The sequence below is a fragment of the Sabethes cyaneus genome, chromosome 2 (assembly GCF_943734655.1).
Source record: "Sabethes cyaneus chromosome 2, idSabCyanKW18_F2, whole genome shotgun sequence".
NCBI classification, from domain to species: domain Eukaryota; kingdom Metazoa; phylum Arthropoda; class Insecta; order Diptera; family Culicidae; genus Sabethes; species Sabethes cyaneus.
The window spans coordinates 233,310,000-233,330,801 of record NC_071354.1 but is presented as its reverse complement, the minus strand read 5'-3'; the positions used below and the strand labels follow the sequence as shown (position 1 = coordinate 233,330,801).

The following is a 20,802-nucleotide window of genomic DNA, read 5'->3' as shown; positions in this document are numbered from 1 at the left end:
TGCGAAAATCCGCTTGATGACTGCTTGCGTACCCTCGAGAAAGTCGTTTAGTGGTTACTTCTGGAGTAGCTACTGATGATGTTCGACAGGCCTCAATGGTGCGGTTAACTGAACAGCAGGTTCGTGAGAAGTGTGACTTATTATTATCTGAAGTGTTTCAGTCTAATTTTAGTCTGGGTGAAAATTGACAAAATTGAGTACTGATTTTGGAGAGTTTACGATAAAACATAAGTTTCATCAACGTTGAAAAGCTTACTGTGGCAAAAGTTGATGTTAAATATTGACTCAGTTAATCAGACAAAAGCTCTATTTAATTTATGTAAATGACAGTTTATCAACAAAGATTAGCAGTAAACCTGTGGTAAATACGATTTTAATCCTTTATTGCTTTCCATGATTAAAGATCTACTACAATGGTGACCGTAGTTTGTTTGATTTGCAGTCCATCCTGATGTAGGTACGGATATTATGGATTATGTTTTCCATGTGAGTAAAGTACGTGCCCTATTGTTACGCCAGCCCAGATGTTATTGAATTGCACAGGATTTGCAACCGTTGAACATTGTTTCACGATGCTTCCGGATGAAGCAAATGCTGCCCGTTTCCGGTCTCCTGTCTTGTAATTGCTCGGGTTAGTTTAGTTGTAAATACGGAATGCAAGTTGCATTCAATGCACTACCTGTGACATGCCGGTTTGTATTGAAGCATGATGTTGTACAGGGATTTCCGGACTTCCACAACCATTAGATTGTGATCTCACTCAGAACCCAATTATTTCACTGAATTTAACATTGCAATGATGAACACCGTTACTCAAAATGCACCGGTAATCAATCAGTTTTCGCGCGTAGAGTGACTGAAATACTTATGTAACAACATCTCTTGATCAGATTGTCTTGATATTGGTGTCGAAATAAATAAAAAAGGGGACTAAAATAAAATATTTTTTGACGCCAAAATCTTTTTAAATTGGCGCACTATTGTTTAAGATAATAAAGAGCTCCAAAGAGCTTTATCCTTCTGAAAAGGGTATGAGATTTTAGTTGTCTACGAGATAAAAATAGAAGGGGTTTTCCATATAGATTTCTTTTGACTGTTGGTCAGTATCAGGGCAAACTTCGAAAAACTAAAGTGTATAAGACTTTATATAAATTAACAAAACTCAAATTCAGTAACAAACTCTCATTGAGGCAGAAAGATATTGAGAGAGGACCCAGCAAACCAGATATCGTATATTCATGTCGAGATTTAATCTTATATAAATAGATATCACATCGGACTCGTATAAACGTACACATGTTGTAAGCACAATGTGTAAATTTCATCGTATGTAATGCACACGATGATTGATATACGAATTAATAGTAAAAATCGTAAATAGGTCGAAAGATAATCGGGTTATGCTTAGCGAATATCGCATATGACGATTTCTTAGATTTAGTTACCAACAATGGCTATCATGAAGATGTAATCGTAGTTAGTAACAGTTTTCATCGGATTATGTTTTGCAAAATGTCTGATATGACATCGTTTTAGATTTATATACAAGCAGTGATAATCATGAGATTCTAGGTGCATTAAAATAACATTTGCATCAATCACGTTCAAATTTGTTGTTATTTCTTTACAACAAAAACAACAAAATAGAAAGATTTCAATGAACGTATCAGATTAATTAATGCAGATTTGTCAACCAAAAAAATTAACGGTTTCTTCGCTTTTATTTTAAATTTAAATATCTATATTTCTTTTGTTAAAATTGAACTCATTTTTATTGTGGCGGAATATTCAAAAAATTATTGTCTGGTTTGAAAAACTTTTACAATTACCTTATTAACTATTACAAAAATGTTAATAATTCAAGTAAGCCCGCCTAAGTATCAAGCAGCAAGCATATAATGATTAAGTCATACTGACAAGATAATAAAAGATCTTATGAAAAAGCACTCTTTGAGGAGTTTGATTGTTTTTTTTGGCGTATTAGAACCACGTAACGTAACGTTTTAAAAATTAAAAATGTTAAAAGTAGAAACTCATATTTTTTTAGATATTTCTCTGATAGGTAAGTGAACGAACGGAAATCTTAAAATTTACCAAGGAGAGCATTTCTCAGAACTGGGCAAGTCAAGATTATAATCCATTCCGCCAATCTAAATGCCTTAATATCAGTGCATCTTATGGCTTTTCAGAAGAAATGCAAATGTTAAATGGAATTGGAAAAAGACATTCAGCATTAAACTGGTACAGTAAAAAATAATGTTTGATGTTTATTGTTGTAAGCAATTTTGAGCTGTCCTATAGCATCTAAATGCTCAGCATTCTATTTTAAATAACTTTTAATTTCTTTTTAAGAGTTTCTGAAATAACAGACAACATTTTTGTACTTGAGCTTTAATAATATTATCTCCATGTAATCAAATATGAATATGCATATAATGTATATTTAGAACAATCTGTACCACGGAATGCTAGCAAAGGTACTGCATATCATTCCATGAAGTCTGCATTTTAATTTAATTTTAATGATATTAACGATCAAATGCAAACTTATGTACGACACTGTAATTCAGTCACAATTGACACAAACTCGTATGTCGGATGAGAATAAATCAAATCCGCACTTACATGTTCAATGCATCAGATAAGATCTCATTGCTTACATGTACGATGACTGCGGTTTAAGATGTGCAAAAATATCATTGAGGTACTGATGTACCAGTAGCTAAAAGGTAATGAACAAATACTGCGGTACGGGTGGTTCTTGGTTCTAAACCAGGTGAGTACAGCTTTGTTTTAAATTGATATAGACGAAAAAGTTAAATATTGTGACAGGTCGATAATATCTGGAAGCTTACGAAAAAAAGCTTTCAGCAAAGCTTTTACTTTTTTGTCTCATTAACTTGCAGAGCGAATATTTAGCTATAAATAGCCTGCTCTGTATGCAATTTTTGACACTTGCCATTTACCACATGGGGAAAGGCGAAGGGTAGAGTAGAAATATTATCGTAACTGTGTCGAAATGCAATCCAGTCAATCGGCTCAGTCGTATAAACTGGTTTGTTTTGTCGGCATTTCAATTATTCTGAAGAACTAAATCATGTATATCGCCTCCACTTTTGCATGTATATGCCGTTTCTGCGCATGATATATGATTTGATAGACCTTATATGCTGACGTTTATCTCATTTAGAATTAAGTTATACAGACCAAAATGTTTGCTGGGGAAGACATTTTTGGCTCAAAAATATGTTGGGACAGAATGACATTGAGGTAAATGGGCACTGGGACAGAAATACTTTGGGACAGAACGATATTGGGACAAACAGATATTAAGACAGAAAGACTTTCGAACAGGAAAACATTGAGATAGACAGTTATTGGCGACAGAAAGATATTTTGGACAGATAGCCACTGGGACAGAACAAATTTGGATCATAAAGACATTGGGACAAATAGGCGCTGGAACAGATATACACTGCAACTGAAAAACACTGGTATAAGATGGTTTTGGGACAGAGAAACATTGGAGCAGAAGGCTTTGAAACAGAAGCCCATTACGACAGAATAACATTGGGGCAGACAGACACTGGGACAGAAAAATTTTGGGACAGGAATACATTGAAATAGACTGACATTGGGACAGAAAGGCTTCGTGACAGAAAGATATTTTGGACAGATACACATTGGGACTGAAAAGATTTAGATTATGAAGACATTGGAACAGATAGACACTGAAACTGATATACACTGGGAGAGAAAAACACTGGAATAGAATGGTTTTGGGACAGAGAGACGTTGGAACAGAAGGCTTTGAGACAGAAAACCATTGCAACAGAACGACATAGGGATAGACAGACACTAGGACAGAAAGACTTTGGGACAGGAAGACTATGAGATAGACAGACATTGTGACAGAAAGGTTTCGGGACAGGAAGACATTTAGGACAGATGGACACTAGGACAGAACAAATTTGGGTCAGGAAAACATTGGGACAAATAAACACTGGAACAGAATAGATTTGGTATAGGAGCACATTGAGACAGATAGACACTTACTTACTTATGTGTGCATGTTCGCCGGTCCGGCAGAACAAAGGGATAAAATCAGCGATCTCCACTGCTGACGGTTACCCGCCATGGTTTTTACCCGACGGCAGGAGAGGTTCTCGTCTACAGCCCGGATGTCGTTGGCTAGGCTGCGTCACCATGAGCCTCTGGGTCTGTCTCTTCTACGCTGTCCTTGTGGATTCCAGTCGAGTGCTTCTCTGCAAACCTCTTCAAGGTATGTCCGATCCACTTTCAGCTACGTTCACGAATTTCTGTGGCTATCGGCCGTTGATGACACCTACGATGGAGTTCCTCATTGGATATTGGGCCAGTTAACAGGCCACCTGGCACGAATGCTGTATCGCAGGCACCGGTTAATGAATACCTGCAGTTTTTGCGTGGTCTCCGCTGAGACGTACCGCGTTTCGCAGGCATACAGCAATACGGATTTAATGTTTGAATTAAAGATTCGGGTTTTCGTACGTAGAGTGATCTAGTTTGAGCGCCAAATGTTTCGCAGATCTGTAAAGGCACCCCTGGCCTTCCTGATCCGTGTGGCTATATCAGTCTTGGTACCACCAATATGTACCAATATAGATATTTTGGACAGATAGACACTGAGACAGAAAAACATTGGGATAGGAAGGTTTTTGGGACAGAGTGACACTGGGACATAGAACCTTGAAACAGAAAGCCATTGCAAAAGAATGTCATTGGTACAGACAGACACTGGGACAGACAGATACTGGGACAGACAGACACTGGGACAGACAGACTCTGGGACAGAAAGACTATGGGTCAAAAAGTCATTGAGATAGACAGACATTGGGACAGAATGGCTTCAGAACAGGAAAATATTTTGAACAGATAGATACTGGGACAGAACAGATTTAGAACAAGAAGATATTGGAACAGAGAGATTGAAACAGAACGTTTTGGGACAGAAAGTCGTTTGGACGGAAAGACATTGGGACAGAAAGGCGTTGGGACAGTTAGAAACTAGAACATAAAGACATTGGGACAGAACTGCTCTTGGACAAAAAACCAATGTGCTAGAAAGATTTTAGGGAAAGGAAGGCATTAAGATAGACAGACATTGGAACAGGAAGGCTTGGGGATAGGTAGATATTTTGGACAAATAGACACTGGGACAGAACAGATTTGGGATAGGAAGATATTGCGACAGAGAGATTTTGGAACAGAAGGTTTTGAGACATAAAGCCATTGCGACAGAATGACATTGGAACAAACAGACACTGGGCCAGGAAGAGTTTGGGACAGGAAGACATTGAGATAAACAGACACTGGGACAGGAAGTCTTCGGGACAGCAAGATATTGGGGCAGAAAGATACTGGAACAGAACAGATTTGGGACGGGAAGATATTGCGACAGAGAGATATTGGAACAGAAGGTTTTGAGACATAAAGTTATTGGGACGGAAAGACATTGGGACAGAAAGGTTTTGGGACAGGAAGACATTGCAACAGAAAAATATAGGGATTGAGACCCATCTGGGTAGAAACCTATTGCGACAGAACGTCAATAGGACAGAAAGGCTTTGGAACATAACTGCTCTAGGGCAAAAAGCCATTGTTACTATTGTGAAGATTTTGGGAAACGAAGGCATTGAGATAGACAGACATTGGGACAGAAAGGCTGTGGGATAGGAAGATATTTTGGACAAATAGACATTAAGACAGAGTAGATTTGGGACAGAAAGACATTGGGCCAAATAGACACTAGAACAGGATAGCAAGGTTTTTAGACAGACAGACACTGGGTTAGAGAAACATTGGAACAGAAGGCTTTGAGAAAAAAGTTATTGGGGTGGAAAGACATTGGGACAGAAAAGCTTTGGGACAGAAAGGCATTGGGACAGATAGAAACTGGGACAGAATGATATTGATGTAGAAAGGCACTGGGACAAACAGACACTGGGACAGAAAGACTTTGGGGCAGGAAGACATTGAGATGGGCAGACATTGGGACAGAAAGGCTTCAAGACAGAAAGATATTGTGGACAGATAGACACTGGGCAGAACAGATTTGGGACGTAAAAATATTGGGACAGGTAGACACTGGAATAGATATATATTGACACAGAAAAACTTTGGGTTAGGGAGGTTTTGGGACAGAGAAACACTGGTATAGAGAGACATTGGCACAGTAAGATTTGAGACAGAACGCCTTTGCGACAGAATGACATTGCACAGTAGTTCAAAAGTACGAAAAGTAGAACTTTTTTGCTAGTCTCTTGTTTTTATTTCATAACTAGCTGACCCGACAAACTTCGTATTGCCACAAATTAACCTGTGTTGTACATAAATCATGGATCTCGGATGATCTTTGTCACAATCTCGAGTTTTGCAAGCCCCCCAGTGGGCGGCGCTTCCGACGGCGGGTCACCGGCAACACTCGCGACCGTCTCGTCCTGAATGATCTAGTGTTACTATAGATAGTTTTTGTGGTCTTGTATTGACTAATGTTTTATGGAAGAGTCTCGAATTTCTCGAGTTCGATTAGTTTTTGAGTTTCGCAAAAATTTCTGTTTTATTTGTATGAGAGTCCATATCCCCCTATCATAGGGGTGAGAGGTCTCTAACTATCGTAAAATAAATTCAAGACTCCAAAATCTCCCACATGCCAAATTTGGTTCCATTTGATTGATTAGTTCTCGAGATAAGAGGAAATTTGCATTTCATTTGTATGGAAGCCCACCCTCTTAAAGGGGAGATGGGCTATAACTCGCTTTCTAAAGAAGAAAGGGGTCTCAATTCACCATAGAAAAAAATCTTGCGTCCAAAACCAATTACATGTCAAATTTGGTTCCATTTGCTTGATTAGTTCTCGAGTTATGAGGAAATTTGTTTTTCATTTGTATAGGAGCCCCCCCCCCCCTCTTAAAGTGGGGAAATCCATAGAAAATATACCATAGAAAATATACCATAGAAAATATTCTTGCCTACAAAAACACCCACATGATAAATTTGGTTCCATTTGCTTGATTAGTTCTAGAGTTATGAGGAAATTTGTATTTCGTTTGTATGAGAGCCCCCCCTCTTAAAAAGGTAAGGGGTTCTAATTCATCATAGAAAAAATGGTTGCCTCCAAAAACACCACATGCCAAATATGGTTCCATTTGCTTGATTAGTTCTCGAATTATGAGGAAATTTGTATTTCATTTGTGTAGAAGCACCCCCTTTTCAAGCTGGGAGGTGTCCTAATTCACCATAGAAAATATTTTTGCCTCCAGAAACCTCTACATGCCAAATTTGGTTCCATTTGCTTGATTAGTTCTCGAGTTATGAGGAACTTTGTATTTCATTTGTATAGGAGCCCCCCCCTCCTAAAGTGAGGAGGGGTCCCAGTTCATCATAGAAAAAATTTTTGTCTCCAAAAACACCCACGTGTCAAATTTGATTCCATTTGCTTGATTAATTCTCGAGTTATGAGGAAATTTGTATTTCGTTTGTATAGGAGCCCCCCCTCTTAAAGTGGGAAGGGGTTCTAATTCACCCTAGAAAATATTCATGCCCTAGAAAACTTTCACATGCCAAATTTGGTTCCATTTGCTTGATTAATTCTCGAGTTATGAGGAAATTTGCATTTCATTTGTATAGGAGCCCCCCTTCCTAAAATGGAGAGGGGTCCCAATTCATCATAGAAAAAAAATTTTGTCTCCAAAAACATCCACGTGCCAAATTTGGTTCCATTTGCTTGATTAGTTCTCGAGTTATGAGGAAATTTGTATTTAGTTTGTATAGGAGCCCCCCCTCTTAAAGTGGGGAGGGGTCCTTATTCACCATAGAAAATATTCTTGCCCTCGAAAACCTTCACATGCCAAACTTTGTTCCATTTGCTTGATTAGTTCTCGGTCGAGTTATGCAGAAATTTTTGTTTCATTTGTATGGGAGCCCCCCCTCTTAGTGGGGGGAGGGGTTTCTAACCATCACTAAAACCTTTCCTGGCCCCAAAAAACCTCTACATGCATATTTTCATGCCGATTGGTTCAGTAGTTTTCGATTCTATAAGGAACATACGGACAGACAGACAGACAGACAGACAGACAGACAGACAGACAGACAGACAGACAGACAGACAGACAGACAGACAGACAGACAGACAGACAGACAGACAGACAGACAGACAGACAGACAGACAGACAGACAGACAGACAGACAGACAGACAGACAGACAGACAGACAGACAGACAGACAGACAGACAGACAGACAGACAGACAGACAGACAGACAGACAGACAGACAGACAGACAGACAGACAGACAGACAGACAGACAGACAGACAGACAGACAGACAGACAGACAGACAGACAGACAGACAGACAGACAGACAGACAGACAGACAGACAGACAGACAGACAGACAGACAGACAGACAGACAGACAGACAGACAGACAGACAGACAGACAGACAGACAGACAGACAGACAGACAGACAGACAGACAGACAGACAGACAGACAGACAGACAGACAGACAGACAGACAGACAGACAGACAGACAGACAGACAGACAGACAGACAGACAGACAGACAGACAGACAGACAGACAGACAGACAGACAGACAGACAGACAGACAGACAGACAGACAGACAGACAGACAGACAGACAGACAGACAGACAGACAGACAGACAGACAGACAGACAGACAGACAGACAGACAGACAGACAGACAGACAGACAGACAGACAGACAGACAGACAGACAGACAGACAGACAGACAGACAGACAGACAGACAGACAGACAGACAGACAGACAGACAGACAGACAGACAGACAGACAGACAGACAGACAGACAGACAGACAGACAGACAGACAGACAGACAGACAGACAGACAGACAGACAGACAGACAGACAGACAGACAGACAGACAGACAGACAGACAGACAGACAGACAGACAGACAGACAGACAGACAGACAGACAGACAGACAGACAGACAGACAGACAGACAGACAGACAGACAGACAGACAGACAGACAGACAGACAGACAGACAGACAGACAGACAGACAGACAGACAGACAGACAGACAGACAGACAGACAGACAGACAGACAGACAGACAGACAGACAGACAGACAGACAGACAGACAGACAGACAGACAGACAGACAGACAGACAGACAGACAGACAGACAGACAGACAGACAGACAGACAGACAGACAGACAGACAGACAGACAGACAGACAGACAGACAGACAGACAGACAGACAGACAGACAGACAGACAGACAGACAGACAGACAGACAGACAGACAGACAGACAGACAGACAGACAGACAGACAGACAGACAGACAGACAGACAGACAGACAGACAGACAGACAGACAGACAGACAGACAGACAGACAGACAGACAGACAGACAGACAGACAGACAGACAGACAGACAGACAGACAGACAGACAGACAGACAGACAGACAGACAGACAGACAGACAGACAGACAGACAGACAGACAGACAGACAGACAGACAGACAGACAGACAGACAGACAGACAGACAGACAGACAGACAGACAGACAGACAGAAATTTGTTTTTCATTTGTATGGGAGCCCCCCCCCCCCCCTCTTAAAGTGGGGAAATCCATAGAAAATATACCATAGAAAATATACCATAGAAAATATTCTTGCCTCCAAAAACACCACATGCCAAATATGGTTCCATTTGCTTGATTAGTTCTCGAATTATGAGGAAATTTGTATTTCATTTGTGTAGAAGCACCCCCTTTTCAAGCTGGGAGGTGTCCTAATTCACCATAGAAAATATTTTTGCCTCCAGAAACCTCTACATGCCAAATTTGGTTCCATTTGCTTGATTAGTTCTCGAGTTATGAGGAACTTTGTATTTCATTTGTATAGGAGCCCCCCCCTCCTAAAGTGAGGAGGGGTCCCAGTTCATCATAGAAAAAATTTTTGTCTCCAAAAACACCCACGTGTCAAATTTGATTCCATTTGCTTGATTAATTCTCGAGTTATGAGGAAATTTGTATTTCGTTTGTATAGGAGCCCCCCTTCCTAAAATGGAGAGGGGTCCCAATTCATCATAGAAAAAAATTTTGTCTCCAAAAACATCCACGTGCCAAATTTGGTTCCATTTGCTTGATTAGTTCTCGAGTTATGAGGAAATTTGTATTTAGTTTGTATAGGAGCCCCCCCTCTTAAAGTGGGGAGGGACAGACAGACAGACAGACAGACAGACAGACAGACAGACAGACAGACAGACAGACAGACAGACAGACAGACAGACAGACAGACAGACAGACAGACAGACAGACAGACAGACAGACAGACAGACAGACAGACAGACAGACAGACAGACAGACAGACAGACAGACAGACAGACAGACAGACAGACAGACAGACAGACAGACAGACAGACAGACAGACAGACAGACAGACAGACAGACAGACAGACAGACAGACAGACAGACAGACAGACAGACAGACAGACAGACAGACAGACAGACAGACAGACAGACAGACAGACAGACAGACAGACAGACAGACAGACAGACAGACAGACAGACAGACAGACAGACAGACAGACAGACAGACAGACAGACAGACAGACAGACAGACAGACAGACAGACAGACAGACAGACAGACAGACAGACAGACAGACAGACAGACAGACAGACAGACAGACAGACAGACAGACAGACAGACAGACAGACAGACAGACAGACAGACAGACAGACAGACAGACAGACAGACAGACAGACAGACAGACAGACAGACAGACAGACAGACAGACAGACAGACAGACAGACAGACAGACAGACAGACAGACAGACAGACAGACAGACAGACAGACAGACAGACAGACAGACAGACAGACAGACAGACAGACAGACAGACAGACAGACAGACAGACAGACAGACAGACAGACAGACAGACAGACAGACAGACAGACAGACAGACAGACAGACAGACAGACAGACAGACAGACAGACAGACAGACAGACAGACAGACAGACAGACAGACAGACAGACAGACAGACAGACAGACAGACAGACAGACAGACAGACAGACAGACAGACAGACAGACAGACAGACAGACAGACAGACAGACAGACAGACAGACAGACAGACAGACAGACAGACAGACAGACAGACAGACAGACAGACAGACAGACAGACAGACAGACAGACAGACAGACAGACAGACAGACAGACAGACAGACAGACAGACAGACAGACAGACAGACAGACAGACAGACAGACAGACAGACAGACAGACAGACAGACAGACAGACAGACAGACAGACAGACAGACAGACAGACAGACAGACAGACAGACAGACAGACAGACAGACAGACAGACAGACAGACAGACAGACAGACAGACAGACAGACAGACAGACAGACAGACAGACAGACAGACAGACAGACAGACAGACAGACAGACAGACAGACAGACAGACAGACAGACAGACAGACAGACAGACAGACAGACAGACAGACAGACAGACAGACAGACAGACAGACAGACAGACAGACAGACAGACAGACAGACAGACAGACAGACAGACAGACAGACAGACAGACAGACAGACAGACAGACAGACAGACAGACAGACAGACAGACAGACAGACAGACAGACAGACAGACAGACAGACAGACAGACAGACAGACAGACAGACAGACAGACAGACAGACAGACAGACAGACAGACAGACAGACAGACAGACAGACAGACAGACAGACAGACAGACAGACAGACAGACAGACAGACAGACAGACAGACAGACAGACAGACAGACAGACAGACAGACAGACAGACAGACAGACAGACAGACAGACAGACAGACAGACAGACAGACAGACAGACAGACAGACAGACAGACAGACAGACAGACAGACAGACAGACAGACAGACAGACAGACAGACAGACAGACAGACAGACAGACAGACAGACAGACAGACAGACAGACAGACAGACAGACAGACAGACAGACAGACAGACAGACAGACAGACAGACAGACAGACAGACAGACAGACAGACAGACAGACAGACAGACAGACAGACAGACAGACAGACAGACAGACAGACAGACAGACAGACAGACAGACAGACAGACAGACAGACAGACAGACAGACAGACAGACAGACAGACAGACAGACAGACAGACAGACAGACAGACAGACAGACAGACAGACAGACAGACAGACAGACAGACAGACAGACAGACAGACAGACAGACAGACAGACAGACAGACAGACAGACAGACAGACAGACAGACAGACAGACAGACAGACAGACAGACAGACAGACAGACAGACAGACAGACAGACAGACAGACAGACAGACAGACAGACAGACAGACAGACAGACAGACAGACAGACAGACAGACAGACAGACAGACAGACAGACAGACAGACAGACAGACAGACAGACAGACAGACAGACAGACAGACAGACAGACAGACAGACAGACAGACAGACAGACAGACAGACAGACAGACAGACAGACAGACAGACAGACAGACAGACAGACAGACAGACAGACAGACAGACAGACAGACAGACAGACAGACAGACAGACAGACAGACAGACAGACAGACAGACAGACAGACAGACAGACAGACAGACAGACAGACAGACAGACAGACAGACAGACAGACAGACAGACAGACAGACAGACAGACAGACAGACAGACAGACAGACAGACAGACAGACAGACAGACAGACAGACAGACAGACAGACAGACAGACAGACAGACAGACAGACAGACAGACAGACAGACAGACAGACAGACAGACAGACAGACAGACAGACAGACAGACAGACAGACAGACAGACAGACAGACAGACAGACAGACAGACAGACAGACAGACAGACAGACAGACAGACAGACAGACAGACAGACAGACAGACAGACAGACAGACAGACAGACAGACAGACAGACAGACAGACAGACAGACAGACAGACAGACAGACAGACAGACAGACAGACAGACAGACAGACAGACAGACAGACAGACAGACAGACAGACAGACAGACAGACAGACAGACAGACAGACAGACAGACAGACAGACAGACAGACAGACAGAAATCCTTCTTTATAGGTATAGAAGATTTATGGTCTTCAGCACTTTTGTTCGTATGAATATCCCCCTTAATCTAAAACTGTTAAAAATTAGTCATCGCCTACTATAATGAAAATAAAAAAATTACTTTTTTGTGTTAGGAAACATAGACATAGTTTCTTCGACAAAGTTGTAAATATTGTAAAAACAAGCAACTTTACTGAAGAAATAAAATTTCTATCTTTATCGAGTGCTGAACTGTAGGCCATATTCTTTAAAACTTTTTAAAAATTGGTTTTTCATACTTAGCTTTTGTTAGTTACATTTTACAAGAATACAAGTCGAGGCTCTAGGTGATTATTGAAGAACTCAAAATACACGTTTTTGCTCGATACACGTACATTTTTTTGTAGTAGTAGATAGACACATGGTTTCTTCGGCAAAGTTATGGAAAATAAAAAGGTAAACAACTTTGCTAAAGAAATGATATTTCTATTCCTATCGAGTGCAGAGCTATAGAGCATTTTGTTTGGAAATTCTTTCAAAATTAGTTTTTCACACTTAGCTTATGTTGGTTGCATTTTACAGAAATATATGGTTCTAGACCAGCGGTTCCCAAATGGGGGTTCGCGAACCCCCAGGGGTTCGCCAAAACTTTAGTTCGCTGCAGAACAGTATAGGGAAATCCGTCAGGGGGTACGCGAACCGAAAAAAGGTTGGGAACCGCTGTTCTAGGCGATTATTGAAGGACTAAAAATACAGGTTTTTGCAGAAAATTGCAAATCTCTAGGACCTTTCCTTACAAAGTTATCGCTTATTTAAGCTTTATTTTTCCTTAATTTCACGAACCAAAAGCGATCACTTTATAAGGAAAGGTCTAGAGATTTGCAATCTTCTGCAAAAACCTGTATTTTTAGTCCTTCAATAATCGCCTAGAACCATATATTTCTGAAAAAAGCAACCAACATAAGCTAAGTATGAAAAACTAATTTTGAAAGAATTTCCAAAGAAAATGCTCTATAACTCTGCACTCGATAGGAATAGAAATATCGTTTCTTTAGCAAAGTTGTGTACCTTTTTATTTTCCATAACTTTGCCGAAGTAACCATGTGTCTATCTACTAACACAAAAAAAATGGACGTGTATCGAGCCTTTATCGAACGCGAAACACAGAAAACGTATGCTTGCCGTACTCTCATTTGAGTGGTTGGGGACAAGCAGACTTCGTACAAGTTTATAGTACTCGACTTAAGCTTTAAGACGAAGTGCTGAATTCATAAATCCGCTTGCCCTATTTTACCCCATGGACTCGTGAAGCTATGGAAACTTAAAGCTTAAATATGCGATAACTCAGCAAGTAAAGGTTAAAGAGATTTGTGGTCTTCTGCAAAAACGTGTATTTTGAGAGCTTCCATAATTGCCTAGAACATTGTATTCTTGTAAAATGTAACTAACAAAAGCTAAGTATGGAAAACCAACTTTTAAAGAAGTTTTAAAGAATACGCCCTTTGGTTCAGCACTCGATAAATATAGAAATTTTATTTCTTCAGCAAAGTTGCTTGTTTTTACAATATTTACAACTTTGCTGAAAAAACTTTGTCTATATTTCCTAACACAAAAAAGTTATTTTTTTTATTTTCATTAATGTAAGCAATGACGAACTTTTGACAAATTTAGATTAAGGAGGATATTCATACGAACAAAACTGCTGAATACCATAAATGAAAAAATGAAAGCAAAAGACGCTAGGAAAAAAGTTCCGGTTTTCGCCCTTTTGGACCAGTGTGCATTGGGACAAACAGACACTGGGCCAGAAAGACTTTGGGACAGAAAGACATTGAGATAGACTGACACTGGTACAGGAAGGCTTCGGGACAGGACAATATTGGGACAGATAGACAATGGAACAGAACAGATTTGGGACAGGAAGACATTGGGACAGACAGACATTGGATCAGATATACACTGGGACAGAAAAACATTGGGATAGGAAGGTTTTGGGACAAATAGACGCTGGGACAGAAAGACACTGCAACAGAAGGCTTTAAGATGGAAAACCATCGGGAAAGACAGTCATTGGGATATTGGGGAAAGGCTTTGAGATAGAAAGTTTTTGAGACGGAGACATTTGAAAGAATCGCTTTAGGTTAGGAAGATATTGCTAAAGAAAATCTTTTGGATTGAGATGCATTGGGACAGAAAGCCATTGGGACAGAAAGGCTTTAGAGCAGGGAGACACTGGTACAGATAGACACTGGGATAGAAAGGCACTGGGACAGAAGGGCTCTGGGACAGAAAGTCATTGTGACAAAACAAATTTTGGGACAGATACACACTAGAACAGAAAGACATTGGGATAGAAAGGTAATGCGACAGAAAGCCATTGGTAGAGAAAGCCATTAACAGAAAGCAAATGGAACAGAAAGGGTTTGGGAGAGGAAGACATTGAGACGGAAAGCAAAGAGACCGAATAACAGAAAGGCACAAAGGCGGAGAAAGAGGTAGAAATCAGAAATGATGTCAGAAAGAAGGCCCGGTAAAAAGATAGAAACTAGGTTAGAAAGAATACAAGAAGCAAGGTCAGAAACAAGGGCAGAAAGATGACAAAAAGAGAAGAAGAGTCGAAATGGAAGTCCGAAAATTGGTTAAGCCCGAGATTTGTAAAACTCAGCGAAATGACTAAAAACCCCAGAAAAAGCAAAAAATATCTTAAAACTCTAAAACACAGTCCTGGAGAAAACGCCTGTAAAAATTATCTAAAAAAGTGCCTGGTAAAACGAAGGCTATAATAACCATAGGAAGACTATATAAATTGTCTAAAGGCCCAGAGAAAAGATCAAAACAGGCTCGAAAACAAGCCAGGAAGAAGCTCAGAAGAAAGGCTAGATAGAAGAATGCCAGAAAATCTAGGTCAGAATGTCAAAAAGGCAAAGAGGCAAATAGGTGAAAAGTCAAAGAAAACGGCCAAACAAAATTCCAAAAAACAATGCCCGAATAAAGGTGGATTTAACATTAAATTTAAAATTGTGATCAAAATTGGGCTTGAAATTGGCAAACTGTTAGACATGCAGTGGAAGTCAAAATTTAATTTGAACTGTTTCCTGATATCTGACATGAAATTTGACCACAAATTAAACTTGAAATTAGAATTGAAGTTAAACTTGAAATTATAATTGATGTTGGACTTTTAATTGGAATGAAGTTTTGATTTAAGACGGGATCTATTTTTACAAAAAACTACTAGGTATACAGCCCTAAAGGTTGTACGAAAGGGTGACGTAGGACTATATCAGATCATTAGATCAAAGACTAATGTAAACTTCATTTTTGGCATATGTTTGTTTATAAGAATCATTGTTTAAGTGAATGTTTAAAAGAGAAGAGCGAATTTCCAGCGATCAGCGAAGAGCGATCCAATTCTTCATTGAATGTAATATTGGCTTTGAAAATACGTGAAGGAGAAAGGGAAATTTTTTTTCAATTTTTTTTAAAAATTTCTTTTAAAAATCACTTGTTTGCATCATAAAGGGTGAAATAGTAATGAATGACCAGCCCACAGATTATTGTATTAAATATGATTATGCGTAGCTTGACATGTTTCAATCATCTTACTTTAACTCGCTTGTGGCTTTTAAAAGGGCCATTGGTTACAAATAACATTAAAGCCAAAGCACGTTCATCGCAAATATGACGTGTCATTCGAATGTCCTTGTCTTTCGACATGAACGGCAACAGGCACGTTACTTAGCGACATCGATTCATTGTCTCTTGCTCCGAGAAGGTTCTACTAGATTACTTTCACAGTTTACAGCTGTTACATAGCACAAAATATGGCACATACGCAAAAATTTCTGTTTTATTTGTATGAGAGTCCTTATCCTGCTACCACAGGGGTGAGGGTTCTCAAACCATCATACAATAAATTCTTGCCTCACAAACCCACACATGCCAAATTTGGTACTTTTTGCTTGATTAGTTCTGGAGTTATGAGGAAATTTATATATTATTTGAGGAAATTTCTATTTCATTTGTATGGGAACTCCCCATTCTTAAAAGGAGAAGGGGTCTCAGTACATCATAGAAAAAATTCCTGCCTTCTACAACCCCTACATGGCAAATTTGGTTCCATTTGCATGATTAGTTCTCGAATTTTGAGGAAATTTGTGTTTCATTTGTATAGGAGCCCCCCTTTACGCCCTCCTTAATATTGGTTTCCTACTCCTCCATAAAATTGCTGGTCATTTTATCTATCCAACGACATATAAATTGTTCAGTTGCGTTCAGTAGTTTAGTAGTTATTAGCATTTGAAATCTTTCATTCAAACGTTACACTTCTATTTTCGTTTTCACAAAGTGCTACCCAGTCCCAGTATAGTAAACAAAGACGTAGTCCTACGTCAAAAAAATTTAAGTTAGCTCTCTTCAATTCGAAAGTTTCCAGTACCAAGCCGAAAGTACTGTATTATAAGTATAATAAAAAAAATTGAGTTTTGAACTTTTACCTATTTTGACTGATAATTTTTAAACAGAATTATGTTCTATCTAAGCGAGTTAAAAAGCAATTTCTTCTTTACAGAGCAATCAAGTTTCTATCGAACAAGCGAGTTCACACTAACGTGTCAATAAAGTTCGGGTGGAAATTTTCGCACCATCAAATTCACACACACACACATCCAAAAAAAAAAACGCCAGCAATTTTTCCCCACACATCGGATCGTTTCTCAAACTCTAGTTTTCCCGCAGGCTCATACATCATGGAAACTAATATTTTTCCACTTCTCATTTATACGCGTCCAGGGTGCACTGTACGGCGGACTGCTGTCGTTGGCATTTGTCATCTACATTGGAGTTATGGCACAAATCACCGGAGAACCGGTGACCCCGCTGCCGACGTCGATTGACACCTGCAATTGCACCGAGCCATTGTCGTCACTGCAGTCGTCGGTGTCGTCCGTTTGGTTGCCGTCGTCGTCGTCGGCGTCGTCATCAGGGCTGGCTTCCGACGGTGACCAACCGGTTAGTTTGGCACTGGTATCGCTGGAACCGGCCTCTGCCGTCCTGTCAACCGCCGCATCAACGGCCCGTGATGGAGTGTTTCCCGCTGCCGCTTCCATGGAAATAACGTCCCGGTAGGTACCTATACGATACATAGAATGCGATGAACCTGAGCATTTCGGTCGGGAGTGTTGTTGTAGCAGTTCGGAGCGCTTCATGCGAACTTCCCGGGGTGATTAATGGAAAGCGGAAGTTATTGGCTTTTCCGGAATTTGGGAAAATGAGCACCGAGGTCGCTGCTGCTGCTGCTGCCGGTCAGTTTCGATGGTCGCTGCTATACAAGGTAGTCAGGCCAGGCCGGTCGCTCTGTCTGCTGTTGGCAAGTCAGTCAGATTCAGGCCATGGAACTAATCTCCTAATGGAAGGGAAATTTATTGAGCCATATTCCTGCAGTTTATTTGATTGTTATTTTACGAGCAAACAAGAACCGGCCCGATGGTTAATGCATCTGTGTAGTGAGTGCGTGAGTGAAGTAAATTTCAATATGAATAATATTTAGCATTATGCCGTAAATCTGTTAGCATTGAGTATCGGGTTTGTGTGCTTGTGGCTGAGAGAGCGAAAGAGAGAGAGACAGCCGTGCTTTTGAATGGAAGGAGATAACTCACTTGATAAAAGGTGCCTAATCAAACCAACAACGCAATGGCAAACGATTCATGTTGCTCATGGTCAGTAAGCTGGTTGATTGTGCTCTGGAATCCATTATGATATAATTTGCGGTTTATTTGTTTCTGAATAGAGTTCATGTTTATTCGAAGTACACCAACGCATGATCATATCTCGCTGAATGTTTCAACCTAATTTGGGATTGTTTAAAAATTCAACAAACGGTTTTAGTTCCCATTTTCTATTTATTTAAAAATTTTCATTGCATCTATTTCGATATTTTAATCTAATTTCATGTTGGGGTGCAAAAAGAACAACTAGCAACTAAGTAGCAAAAAATCCGTACTGCAAAACAATTGAATGCCAGCATAACAATGAACCAAAATGACAACATAATAATCCCAGCATTGCCATTCTACTTTTACAACTTCCGTTAGTCAGTGCAGGGCGGCAGCGCCATGGTAGCTAATTTTCAATTACCACCTCCTTTTTTTTATTGCATGCAACCAACCATCCAACCATCCATAGTGTATTGTCCCGATTGCCCCACGACGTGCGCCTCGGTTCGTCTCTTGTCCCTTGTCGCAACGGCCGTAAAAGCTGAGGTTTTATTTTTCAATTTTCTGCCCGGAGCAAACTTTGACTCAGTACTATTTAGTCTTGTACTTTCTCGCACTGTTGCTCCGCTGGCTGTTATGATGCGCTGCTTGCTGCGAGTGCGAGTGTGTGTATCGCAAAACAATACCACAAAGTTGAGATCCGTGTAGATCCCCCGGGGGGATACTCGTTTTCCTCCTTCGCACAATTTCGAACACGACGAGACAAGCAATGGAAAGTTGCGGTGGCATTTTTAAATTGTCAGACCAACCAAGAGCAAATGGCGGCGCTAAAGATCCAACAATCATAGTATTTCCAGTGAATTGTGAAACACATCACGAAGTAACAATTGGTGCCGTGGTGCAGCTAGTTCGTAAAAGACCACCCCTTCCGGCGACCACCAGAGGTGGTGCCGAGTTTGGTTTGACTTTCCGCGGCACTGACTGTCAACTGATGAGGATATTTTTGCACTTGATAGACGGACGGACGGACGGACGCGTGAGCGGTCCGGAAGCAGAAGTGCCAACATTGAACAAACATCGATTGGAATGTCGATTGGCGCGAGAGAGGGACAAAAATAAACTGGTTTCCCAAAGTACCCCCACCACCACCACCAACCAACCTTATTGCACTCTTCTGCAGTAACCAGTAACTGCTTGCTGCATTGGCTGTGGATGGAAACGGCTTGCGAAAGCGAACGAAGGACAATTACTCCGGACGAACCGCATGCACGTAATGCTTTTCCTTATTGACTCCCGACCTCCGGCGGGGGACTTCCGTTTCGTGTTTACTCTCAATTAACTCAGTATCAACTAGCACACCTGGATGGTGATTAAATAGGAGCTTGACTGCTGTTCCGGCGGATTAAGTATGGCCTGGATCACTCGCTAGACGATGCAATTAGTGTGATGCTTGGCGTGTTTTATTACGGCTGTTATTCGAAGTTTCACCTTCGAGTACCGGCAGGAATTGGGTTTGGTTTAGCAAATTGTTTCTTTTATTTTTGTAAAATCCATCAATCTTTTAAACGTTTCGAACAAAGTTTCGACAAACGGCTTTCCACCGATAGGTAATCCATCGGATAGAGGAGAAAAGCTGCTTTGTACAGCTCTTTTTCCCGTGACCTCCAGCTTAATGCCGCTGGTGCAGTCACTGGTGGCTGAAGGAGCCGTTCAATGGTGTGGTAAAAACAAGTCAAGATTTACTTGAACCACATCTCTTCCTTTCTGCGATTTCCCTCGGGGCGGGGGCTCACCGAAGCGGCCCCGACCAATCGACCTTTTTCACGAAGCAGGTACCTACCTACTCGACATCGGTTTTCCAGATATGTTTTTACCCGCCCGACTTCCTGCCTTTGTTCGCTTAAGTGATGGCTCGGCACGGATGCCAAGACGCTAGAGGCAGGAGTTATTCTGGATACATTGTTTGAAT

At 41.5% G+C, this 20,802-nt stretch overlaps 1 protein-coding gene across 1 annotated transcript in view; it reads left to right on the top strand.

The window, feature by feature from the left end:
• The window catches only part of LOC128738695 (sodium-coupled monocarboxylate transporter 1), a 182,710-nt gene that overhangs the window by 142,477 nt on the left and 19,431 nt on the right, over positions 1-20,802 (top strand). The window contains exon 10 of the mRNA XM_053834018.1: positions 17,911-18,242. Within this exon, the coding sequence (XP_053689993.1) occupies positions 17,911-18,242 (332 nt within the window). The remainder of the gene's footprint in view (positions 1-17,910; positions 18,243-20,802) is intronic.